At 40.5% G+C, this 12,348-nt stretch overlaps 1 protein-coding gene across 3 annotated transcripts in view; it reads left to right on the plus strand.

The window, feature by feature from the left end:
• Window positions 1–12,348, plus strand: part of LOC116286437 (patatin-like phospholipase domain-containing protein 7) — a 33,515-nt gene that overhangs the window by 19,992 nt on the left and 1,175 nt on the right. For all 3 annotated transcript variants that reach the window (XM_089024719.1, XM_089024720.1, XM_089024721.1), the window contains 17 exons: window positions 222–336; window positions 773–826; window positions 1,471–1,611; window positions 1,912–1,959; window positions 2,149–2,186; window positions 2,269–2,346; window positions 2,693–2,736; window positions 3,697–3,809; window positions 4,347–4,410; window positions 5,855–5,907; window positions 6,736–6,805; window positions 7,809–7,925; window positions 8,443–8,591; window positions 9,616–9,728; window positions 10,353–10,392; window positions 10,753–10,875; window positions 11,474–11,803. In XM_089024719.1, the coding sequence (XP_088880845.1) occupies window positions 222–336; window positions 773–826; window positions 1,471–1,611; window positions 1,912–1,959; window positions 2,149–2,186; window positions 2,269–2,346; window positions 2,693–2,736; window positions 3,697–3,809; window positions 4,347–4,410; window positions 5,855–5,907; window positions 6,736–6,805; window positions 7,809–7,925; window positions 8,443–8,591; window positions 9,616–9,728; window positions 10,353–10,392; window positions 10,753–10,875; window positions 11,474–11,803 (1,690 nt within the window). The remainder of the gene's footprint in view (window positions 1–221; window positions 337–772; window positions 827–1,470; window positions 1,612–1,911; window positions 1,960–2,148; window positions 2,187–2,268; window positions 2,347–2,692; window positions 2,737–3,696; window positions 3,810–4,346; window positions 4,411–5,854; window positions 5,908–6,735; window positions 6,806–7,808; window positions 7,926–8,442; window positions 8,592–9,615; window positions 9,729–10,352; window positions 10,393–10,752; window positions 10,876–11,473; window positions 11,804–12,348) is intronic.

The following is a 12,348-nucleotide window of genomic DNA, read 5'->3' on the forward strand; positions in this document are numbered from 1 at the left end:
TATGATTCACACGTACAAAGAATTTCAAGACCTTAATATTGTTATTTCAAAGATAGAGTGCATACCATATGTCCGTGAAAAACTTTGTAAGAAATTGCACAAATTAGTAAGTTCAGTAGACCTCTCAGTAGACCGTAGACCTACAAAACTTGGCATTGTTAGTTACCTTTGTCACGTATATGCGGTATGCACTCTATTTATAGTTCGTGTTTTGTTTTCAGTATGAATGAATACCGTCTTGCAAGCTGGTTGGGACAACAAGAGGATCTTCATCGTATGGTGTTGTATCAGGCTGATTCTTACATGTCAGCTTGGACTAAAAGATGCATAAGACAGGCTAGTACTTGATCTTTCCTAATATACTAACATATTGCACATTACATAACACCCTAATGCCACCCCCCCTCTCCCCCACGTATTGTCGTATTGCTGGGAGTTACATTCGACGTCATTTCCTGTCTCTTGCTGGGAGTTTCACTCGACGTCATTTCGTTCTCTTGCTGGGAGTTTCACTTGACGTCATTTCCTGTCTCTTGCTGGGAGTTTCACTTGACGTCATTTCCTGTCTCTTGCTGGGAGTTTCACTTAACGTCATTTCCTGTCTCTTGCTGGGAGTTTCACTTGACGTCATTTCCTGTCTCTTGCTGGGAGTTTTACTTGATCCCAACAGAGAATATATGAGGTAGCCTGTGGAGGAGACTAGGTGTCCCTATAGGCCCTCAATGTACAATGAACAAGATACCAACAACATCCAATGGTTTTCCATCCACAGGCTGACTGTATACTGATTGTTGGATTAGCAGATGAAAACCCAGCAGTCGGACAGGTAAATCAACAGAATAAACTGCTTTTTAAAAAAGTGAAGGAAAATGAAAAAAGGATTTATGATCCCAACTTATACCATAACAACAATATAACTCGCGCTCTGACTGGTTAATTAGCGTGCATCCAACAATTGTTGGTGTACGCTGATGTGATCAAGTAGCGCGCGCTATGTAATGGAGAACTCTTTCGAAAAAAAATTTTTTATTTCGATTAACGAAGATTTTTTACGCTTTTGCTATGTTATAGAAGCATTGGTCATTGATTGGCATGCTTCCATCGAGTTATGGGTGCTCTTGGTTGGTTATTCAAGTATTCAAGATGATAGAGTCGGCTACGCCTCGTGCAACTCTTAAGTTTCTTGCGTGTTTAGCAACCTCCCGCTTGCACCCAAAACTTGATGGAAGCACGTTAATCAATGACCAGTGCTTTCGCCCCTCAACTAAACGATATAACTGTTTACATAATGGGTCCGACTCGATTGCTGATAACTTGTTGTTGTATTCAATGCAACACGTTTTGCGCCATTTGGCCCTCCAACCAACCATTGGCTAGCTCTTCTGTTCCAAATATAGCCATGCACGATTTTGCAGCAGTTAGCTGTTTCCCCTTTCTCACTCGTATTGCCAATTTTTTTTTTTTTTTGAGCTTGAACTTCAGCTAGAAAGCATTCAAGTGCGAGCCCAAAAGGAGCTGATCCTTCTTCATAGTGAGGTTGATAGCAATCACCGGATATCGGGTACAGTACAGTGGTTAAATGCCCGGGGGTGGATATCAGCGCATACACACGTAAGTTGTCAGACTTCTAAAGTCAGAGTTTGATGTCGAACCGTTTATCAGCCGAGCCATTCAACTAATTAACTTGTTAAACTTTCAACTGTTTTTCTTGCATGAAAAGTGAACGTCGACCCAGGTCTAGTCCCCCACGTATGCGCGTTATGGTCGTCACGCAACGTTCTCTGCGTGACAATTCCAGCAGTTGCGACGTAGAAGACTAACCTGGATTTGTCATTCTGTCTGCCTTTTCATTTCAATACATAAGTTCAGGTTGAACTTCTGTTTTTCAAAATATGAATGATTGATTTTTAGGTTCGATGCCAGAAGAAAATATTCAGTAAGCGTTTCCTATCTGATCGGGTAAGTCTCTTTTATTAATATTACATCATGTTTCGCCTTGTAGCATATAGTAGTAGCAGCATGGGTCGAGTTTCGCGAAATAAGGGTTTGCAGTTTAGTTTTTCACTGCAGATCGAAAATTAATGCGCTAAAGTATCTTTCTTTTCTTTTTTTTTTTTTTTCTTTTTTTCTTTTCTTTTTTATGTTTAGTATGCAAGAAATCCCGCAGCTTATCAAACCCCGGCAAGGTAAGAAACCGAGTTATCTGATGATAACTTTGTGATCTTTTGTCAGGGGCTGTTTGGCTTCATATGACCATTTCTTTTGTAGGAACTCCGACTTCTCTCGCCTCGCTCGTCGTCTTACTGGGACATCAATCGGCCTTGTTTTGGGAGGAGGTGGAGCAAGGTAAAGCACAATGACTAAGACAATGAAAAGAAACTGAGAAAGAAGCAATTTTCATTGCCCAAAATTCTTCCCACCCAGTTCATTCCATCCCTTCTATACTTTCTCGTCCTCTCCCCAGCTTAAATAGTCCCTTGCTTGAGCTTGCAATGATAGAGACCTTTTTTTAACACCTTGGACAATTATTCACATGTGTCTATCACGCTTCGATGCAAACACAAGGCTACTTTTAAAGATTACGTTGGAAACTGTGAAGGGGACTATTCTTGTCCGTTGCTCTAAAGGATAGAACGAAGCCAACCTTGCTTGTAATTATTTCACCTAATAAGTCTTGGTATGTTTGGTATAGGGGCCTGTCACATGTAGGTGTAATCAAGGCTTTAGAGGAAGCAGGTAGGTTATTTGATAAAGGTACTTTTAGGAGTACAATTTAACAAGAAAACTATTTGTAAAAGACAACGTTTTGCTGTCATCCCGACAACATCATCAGGCCTGATGAAAACTGTAAACTGTACTCTGTAGAGGAGGTTAGGTAAATTATTATCGACATTTTTTTTTTTTCACATTGAAAACAAGCAAGCTTTACAACCATTCTCAATCACACGCGCCCTGTAGTGATTTTTTATGTCGCGATAAACAAGGTTTTGGTGGACGGCAATCGCAAGGCGTTTCCATGACATTGTCGGAAAACACAAAGCTATAAGGGCACGTGCCTGTAGAATGTCATGGAAACGCCTACACTTGAAAAAATGAAATAGGCCTTTGGAAATAAAAAATCCCTAAACATTTCTGGCTATCTTTTTTATTAAGAAGGAAGTACTAAATGAAAAAGAACATTGCCTATGTTATCAGCTGGGTCCTACACTCTCACTCTGAAATCCCAAATTTTTAATATCCAAAAGGACGCTCGCTGGCATTGTTCGCGCTCAGACTTTCTTCTTACGATTTTAGTGCGCAGTCAAAGTAGCTTGCTATACTGAGTTTGATCACAGGAAGGCTTAGATTAAAGTGAATGGTGAAAATAAAATCGGAAAAATTAAATAATTATTTTTTTAATTCGAGATCAAGATAATGTCCTCGGTAATGCGAAAGAGCAAAAAAATTAAAAAAATGCACTAGAACATTTTTTTTTTCGCGCGCGCCTTTGTTTTCCTATATAATTCCCCAATGGTATCTAATGTCGATCTTATGTATACTCTTACAAGGGAGGAAAAATCTCGTAAACGCAATACACTTTCAATCACGATTTTTCTGATACGTGAAGTTGAAATAAACCTTGGTTTACTCCCAAAGGGCACTGAAGGTTTTTTCCATTTTGTGTTCTTAATTAATTTGTTAATATTATCTTTGAAGGCATTCCCGTGGACATGGTAGCAGGCACTAGCATGGGGTCCTTCGTAGGAGCAGCGTTAGCTGAATATGGTGATGTGGCCAAAATGTGTCAAAAAGTGCGAGAGTGGTCATGGGTAAGAACATTGGAATAGAAACCTGCACAAAAATCTTATTTTTGTCTATTTTCAATCTTGCATTGTAAATGGTTTATACGTTTCTGCGTGTTGATCTGCTTGCTTGCTTGCCTGCCTGCCTGCCTGCCTGCCTGCCTGCCTGCCTGCCTGCCTGCCTGCCTGCCTGCCTGCCTGCCTGCCTGCCTGCCTGCCTGCCTGCCTGCCTGCCTGCCTGCCTGCCTGCCTGCCTGCCTGCCTGCCTGCCTGCCTGCCTGCCTGCCTGCCTGCCTGCCTGCCTGCCTGCCTGCCTGCCTGCCTGCCTGCCTGCCTGCCTGCCTGCCTGCCTGCCTGCCTGCCTGCCTGCCTGCCTGCCTGCCTGCCTGCCTGCCTGCCTGCTTGCTTGCTTGCTTGCTTGCTTGTTTGATTTTAGCGAACAATTTGGACTGCTCCTAGGGTTGCATGCCTCCAATTGTTAAAAAGTTCACTTTTAAATTTTACTTTCTTTCAGTTCAGATGTAAAACTCTAAAACTAACCCCTTATATTGTTGCTCGTCACAGGATATGACGTCTGTATTCACTCAAATACTCGACCTCACCTACCCATTTACATCAATATTTTCAGGTATGTAATAATTGTATTTATAAAATGTTATGAATGGGAAATATTGAAACAGACCTCTGGTGTAATGATTTCCCATTACAGACCACATGTCATTATCTTGATAAAAAGATTATTTGTATTTTCTCATGTACAACCGTTAAACAAAGAAATGATACTCTAGGGAATGAAACGTGAATAGCGCAGCGCACTGATTCTAAAAATAGCTTAAAGATTCAGACAAACATTGCATTTTGTTTAACCGCTACGAGGATTATACGAACCGATTTTATTATTTTTACTTAAAGTGCTTACACAATATTTTCTTTAAATAGTGAATAGTTGATTGTGAAAATAATTCGTCATTTGAACGTCGGGTCTTTGAGATACGAAGGTTTCTACTTTCAATATGTTAATGACTATGACGTAACATAAGGGATTTGAGTTATTTTGTGGCAACTTTTAATATTGAACGCTGGACATTTTTTGAAAACAAATTTGTAAGAACCTTTACGTGAGTCACGAGTAAAAGGATGATGCTTTTAAAATACTGTATTCCAGAACGAGTGCAGTGTTGTATATTAAATGATCCCTTATGTTACGTCATAGTCATTAACATATTGGGAATAAAAACCTTCGTATCTTAAAGACCCGACATTCAAATGACGAAATATTTTCACAATCAACTATTCACTATCTAAAGTGTCAATTCTGAAAATATTGTGTAAAGGCTTATAAGCACTTTAATGTTACAATAATAACCCATGTAAACTAAGATCAACTGCGATCCGGTGTGAAAATTATCTGCTGAAAGTTCACTTGTAAGTTTGTTTGTCCGAATTTCGCCTTTGTCTTCGTTTTTATGACGTCACGGTTGCGCTGCGCTATTGAGAAAACATTGCGCACTAGGTAAAAAGGTATATTGGATATAAGATAACTGTTATAAATCTCGCGTTCTGATTGGCTGGGAGCGCGTGCTTTATGAGGGCACACCGATCGCGCTCACTTTAAGTTGCGTCATTTCTATCTAAAATAACAATTATTGTAATTTGTATTTTATAAAATAAATAAAAAAAACTTGCTTGCTGGGATGTGTGGAGTCATGAAGCACTTGGGAATTGACAGAACACTGGAAAAGTATTGAGAAGCACTCCACTAAGTGCCATACTTTAATTGTTCAATCTTCTGAGCAATTCCCACGTGCTTTATAACTGTACAAAGCACGCGCGCGCGTTTTCTATTCTCCAGTAGTAGAACACATTAACTAACTTAACGTTTTTAACGTTTTCTTTTTTTTTTTTTTTTTTTTTTTACTCCGACGAAGGACTAGCGTCCGAAACGTCAGTACGTTTTTTCATCTTTTAACGGTGTATAATTTACCTTTTCATCATTACTGTTTCATTAGAAACACCGACGCAGCTCACACTAGTTTTTAGCTAGTTATATCTTTTAACTTATTTCATCTTAGGTAACGGATTCAATGCAAGCATCAGGAGTTCATTCGGAGAAAGACAAATCGAGGTACCAAACACCGTAAAATGGTTTATCCCAAAAGAACAAATCCTTTACTCCTCGAAAATTGAGATTTTACAACTTAGACTAAGTTCAAACGTCGAGCATCACATGAGACGCACTGAAAACAATGTATAACAAGGCGATCGTCTTTTATGTCATTAGGGTCGGCTCATGTGGAGTTCAACGTTTGACCTTAGTTTTAGAGTCCTTCTCATTCCTCCTCGAAAACACGCGGAGTCGAAAGAGTTTTCCATCTTGGCTAACTAGGTTTTCATGGACGTCAATCAAAATGACCAGGGTAAAATACCATCTAGACCTCACTCGGCACCATCTCACACAGCACCATCTCACTCACCACCAACTCACCACCATCTCACTCACCACCATCTCACCACCATCTCACTCGCCACCATCTCTCTCACCACCATCTCTCTCACCACCATCTCACTCACCACCATCTCACTCACCACCAACTCACCACCATCTCACTCACCACCATCTCACTCAGCACCATCTCAATCACCACCATCTCACTCACCACCATCTCACTCACCACCATCTCACTCACCACTATCTCACTCACCACCATCTCACTCACCACTACCTCTCCTGTCTGGGGCTCGGATTTTTTTCCAAGAAAAATTACCTTGTAGAAACATACATCACATATTTAATAACTTACCAAGCACGAAAAACGTCTACCAATTCCTCGTTTTTCCTCACAACGACGCCGATTACTTAATTAAGAAATCTTCCCTTAAGAGGAATCTTGCATGGACCCTAAACTATATGCAATGACTTCTGTCTTAGAAGGTTTCACTTTTACCATTCCAGGACTTATTGTTACCATACTTCTGTATAACTACCGATATCACCTCATCTAGAATGAGAGTACACACCGATGGTACGTACATACTAACAACTTATATTCGGTGGTCAAATATTGTATCATAATGAGAGTACACACCGATAGTACGTACATACTAACAACTTACCTTCGGTGGTCAAATATTGTATCATAATGAGAGTACACACCGATGGTACGTACATACGAACAACTTACCTTCGGTGGTCAAATATTGTATCATAATGAGAGTACACACCGATTGTACGTACATACTTACTTACCTTCGGTGGTCAAATATTGTATCATAATGAGAGTACACACCGATGGTACGTACATACGAACAACTTACCTTCGGTGGTCAAATATTGTATCATAATGAGAGTACACACCGATGGTACGTACATACGAACAACTTACCTTCAGTGGTCAAATATTGTATCATAATGAGAGTACACACCGATGGTACGTACATACTAACAACTTACCTTCTGTGATCAAATATTGTATCATAATGAGAGTACACACCGATGGTACGTACATACTAACAACTTACCTTCTGTGATCAAATATTGTATCATAATGAGAGTACACACCGATGGTACGTACATACGAACAACTTACCTTCTGTGATCAATTATTGTATCATAATGAGAGTACACACCGAGGGTACGTACATACTAACAACTTGTATTCGGTGGTCAAATATTGTATCATCATGAGAGTACACACCGATAGTACGTACATACTAACAACTTACCTTCTGTGGTCAAATATTGTATCATAATGAGAGTACACCCCGATGGTACGTACATACTAACATTTTACCTTCGGTGATCAAATATTGTATCATAATCATGACAAAGCAAGAATGCGCGTTGATTGGCTTACTACTCATAAAACTAAATGAATGTCGCAGGCGCATGCACCATTATGAGATTTGCGCAAGCTAGGTGTTTTTTATTTGTTCAGCAATACTCCATATACAGCTATTTGAAATGATGTTGTAGATTTAGTGCGATCCTTATTAACTTGTCAGTAATGGTATTACTTCTATCGTCAGGTTCACTGTGGCGGTATGTTCGTGCTAGTATGTCTCTCTCCGGGTACCTGCCTCCTCTATGTGACCCTAAAGATGGCCATCTGCTGCTGGACGGTGGATATGTCAATAATTTACCAGGTATCGTCTCCCACCCCTACCACACCCCTTCCTCTACCTCTGTCTTTCTCCGATTACTTGCCTCATCTATGTGGCCCTAAAGATGGCCATCTGCTGCTGCACGGTGGATATGTCAATAATTTACCATGCATTGTCTCCTACCCCTACCCCACCCCACCCTCTACCCAAAAAGAAACAACAACAACTAGAAAACTGGAAAATGCCAAACCGTGTTCACATAAACTATGCAAACCTTAGTTCAGAACTATATTGAAGTAACGTAAAACGAACTTAAAAAGCAGTTATAACGTACGCAGGGATTGGCAGAACACAAGAGAAGTGTTAGGAGAAACACAACGAAAAGAGCAATAACCTTTTATTTGGATAGCATTGAAGCAATAAAAACTGAGCGCGTGTGCAGTGTGCAGTTATAAGGCACTCGGAGATTGGTAGAGCACGAGTGAGAAGTGTTAGGAAAAGCACGTCGCAAATAAAATAATAGATTTTATGACCAATTTAAATCAATGTTAATTTTCAGCTGATGTGATGAAGAAAATGGGAGCACAGACGATTATTGCTATTGATGTGGGATCGGAAGACCATGGTGAACTCATGAATTACGGGGATCATTTATCGGGATGGTGGCTGCTATGGAACCGATGGAATCCCTTCTCAGAAACTGTCAGGGTTAGTGCAAGCATTGTATTTAACAGTCACTTGCCTGTTTTCTTATTTCTCTCCGGCTCTCCCTTCCACTTTCCCTTTCCTTCATTTTCTTTTCACACATGCCCGGCATTGGCCTATGGTGTCCCCTGTCCCGAAAGGACTGTCTCTACCATCCCTTGGGGATCCCCAATACATCCCCTGTCTATCCCTTGTCCCTGTTTTATCCTTTAGAATACCGGTGTCTTTCCTGTCCCCGAGTTCCCTGGGGATCCCCTTAGACATCCCTTTGCCGTTCCCTTGTCCCTGGCCTACCATTATCGCTACTAGTGTCGTTTTCTCGTTCGTTTTGTTGCTCATTCTCATTACTCGTGGTGGCCCTACCAGTACGCATATATGAGAAGTCACTAATTAGCATAATCCCGTCGATTTAACCCTGCAAAGGTCTTTCGTGTTTTTTTTTTTTTTTTTTGTTGTTTTTTTTCCTCCCTTGGTAGTTCATTTTCACTGTTCGTGGTGGCCCCACCAGTACGCATATATGAGAAGTCACTAATTACCGTAATCCCGTCGATTTAACCCTACAAAGGTCTTTCTTTTGTTTTTTTCCTTCCTTGGTAGTTCATTTCCACTGTTCGCGGTAGCCCCACCAGTACGTATATATGAGAGGTCACTGATTAGCAGAATCACTTCGGTTCAAATGATCTGCAAAGATCTGACCTGCGGTTGCTCTACTTCGTTCTCTTTATTCCCATCCCTCCCCCTCCCCCTCCCCCTCCCCCTCCCCCTCACCCTCCCCCTCCCCCCTCCCCCCTCCCCCCTCCAATTCCTTGCGCTGTTTTGTTTCTTGAGAGAACTCTGCCAGGTTTGAAGAACAAGTACAGTGGGACAGCCGCGAACAGTGTTGTTAGCTTTTATTTTATTTATTTATTTTTTTTTTTGTCTTTTGTCCCAGTCACTTCCACTCCCATTCATTTTAAAGTTACCTAACTTTTTTTTCTCCGTACGTTTAGTTTTAACACTAAAAGTATTGCTTGTAATGCAATTCTAGATCCCTGACATGGCTGAGATTCAATCCCGTCTCGCGTACGTCTCGTGTGTTCAGCAGCTGGAGGAGGTAAAGATAAGCAGCTACTGTGAGTACGTACGACCCCCTATCGACAGGTCAGTAGAATATGTGATGCGTTGGTCTTTACTTGGCCCGTAAACATAATTGCATAGTAGTAGACACTAATTCCATTATTTTTTTACCTGATTGATTATACAACTTTGTTTCACGGGCCAAGTAGTCACTCAGTAGACCATTTTCGAGTTCCAAATTACCGCTGTGTTTCTTGATTACAGACTCATTTACTCAGGCTTAGCCTCGATTTTGTGAAGAATATTCACGTCTTTCAGTCAAGATCCGTCAAGTTTCAAAGTGTTCGTATACACCGAATCGAAATATGGCGACTAATTTGAATAACTATTGATCTGCACTGACTAGCAACTGGCTAGCCTCTCATACATGTGAAAATGCTTTTATGTTTTCACGTGAACACGAGGTTAGTCAGTCGCTAGTCAGTGCAGAACAATAGTTATTCAAATTGGTCGCCATATTTCGATTCGGTGTATTGTTGACGTTGTGCATTCTTTACTTTACCGTTGGTATTTGTGAATATTTAGACACTTATACGAGGCTAAGCCTGCGTAAATGAGTCTGCAATCAACTAACACAGCGAAAATTTGGAATTTGAAAAGGGTCTATAACAATCTGAAATGAATATCTGCATTGAAATTCTTCCACAGGTTTAAGACATTAGAATTCGGAAGATTTGACGAGATAGTGGTAAGTGTAGTCTTCCCCGCAGCCCTCGTTTAGTGTTGTAATCATTACTGTGCAGATACTCGAATAGGAACCGTTTTACTAGAATATTATCATTAACCAATCATTCAGTCCAATATTCTTAACCAGCCAATCAGTTAGCACATTGATAAAACAAGAGCGCGAGAACGTGATTATCTGATTGGCTAGCGTTTTTTATCAGTTCGATCTCTGTCTAGTTTACCGTTTTGGTCAGATTATTCAACTGTTTTGTTATTTATTCAAGGGATTTTGAGTAATGTTGTTGCACCCCAATAATTCTTTTATTTTCATTTTCCATTATTGAAATTTGTTTTATCGTTTCGTTTTCTTTGATGACAATAGGAGGTAGGCTTCCAGCACGGCAAGACTGTGTTCGGTGAATGGAGCAATTCTAATCGCTTACCAGAAATTCTACGCGAGCAAATCAGCAGATCACACATCTATGGTAATCAGAATCCTGACAAGGTAATCTTACCTCTCTCTATCTCTTTTGTTTCTTTCTTGTTCCTATCTCCAGTCTGTCTGACAACATATTTTTGTTGTTGATGGTGGTGCTGGTATGTCTCTGTCTATCTCGGTGCTTGCTTGTGTTTTCATATCTGTGTTCTTTGTTGACTCTTTTTTTTATTTTATTATTTGTCATTTATTTGCTTCTTGATCCGTTTACCTGTCTATCCTGTCTGTTTGCTAGGTTGGTATCTCTTTTCCCTCTACTTAGTTGTTTGTTTATCTGGCTTTCTTTGTGTTTCTATCCGTCCTTCTATTCGTCCGTCTGTCCGTCCGTCCGTCCGTCCATCGCAAGATTCGTCCGTTTGATGTTGATCGGATGATAAAGGCCTCTAGTTAAGCATGATGAAATTTATACTTACATGTGCAGAATCTCTTTCGGTAGCTTTTCTAAAATGCTAATTTTCACTATTGTCTTGGTATTCTCAAAGGATTTTAAACTCTTTTAATATAAAAAGAGATTTTGAAAAGAATTGCGTATTTCAGGTTTAAAACCTCATTAGGTTGTATTACCTTAGTCTAAATTTCTGATACATATATTTATTTTCTTATCTAGGGATCCCATTCCCATAAAAGTGGCCAGACGTTCACCGATCTAGCCGAAAAAATCTCTCGTATTGACCCCCCTCTAAGAAGTCTATCCTACGAGGACTGGATTCCTCATGATGACTCAGATGTAGAGCTCAGCTCCAGCGCTCCCGAAGCCCGACATATGTTCCGAAGCATTTCCGAAGACGATGACATGACGATACGATATCGTCCGCGCACCGGCTCATTGTCGGAGCACGAAGATCTGTTAGCCCTTCAAGCGCAAGCCGAGGCTGTGGCAAAATTTCAGACAATAAAGGATCTCGGGTCTATGAGCGCAGATGAAGCTGGATACGAGGTGAATAATATAGTTGTCTCATAGCCGCCAGTATGGTTGACTTACACAAAAGCTTTGGATAATTTTTCTTTTGTTGCACTAACCAACATGGCGGCCGTGTCTTTTGTCATTTTATTTTTCGTTTCCACGTAACGTCATTTCGGCCATGCTGGAGGTATTTATTATTTAGTATCCACTATTAATGACATCTCCACCGCCATGTCTTTTGACTCTTTTGGGAATACTCTTGGTTAAGCTAGACACTGCCTATTACGGACGCCTTGTTACTAGAAATCACTTTGTCATGGTCCCCCTGGGGATGGGGAGATTCCGGGGTAATAGCATCGGGTATGCTCATCTTATATCTTTGGGGTAAAAATTATCGATTTGGTATCATTTAGGTTGTTAAAATTTAAATTTAGAATTTCAGCATATCTTGGCATCCGTTTAGGGTATCTCTTAGGGGTTAAACATCGTCCAACCGCTCCCTTTTTAAAGGGATTCCGGTATTATTTAGGGGTAAGTTTGAATATTTTCGACGAGCATACCCGATACTTTTACGCGGG

This window comes from Actinia tenebrosa, unplaced genomic scaffold, assembly GCF_029948245.1.
Source record: "Actinia tenebrosa isolate PJP-AT-01 unplaced genomic scaffold, QUT_ActTen_1.0 PGA_scaffold9__36_contigs__length_13948895, whole genome shotgun sequence".
Taxonomy (NCBI): Eukaryota; Metazoa; Cnidaria; class Anthozoa; order Actiniaria; family Actiniidae; genus Actinia; species Actinia tenebrosa.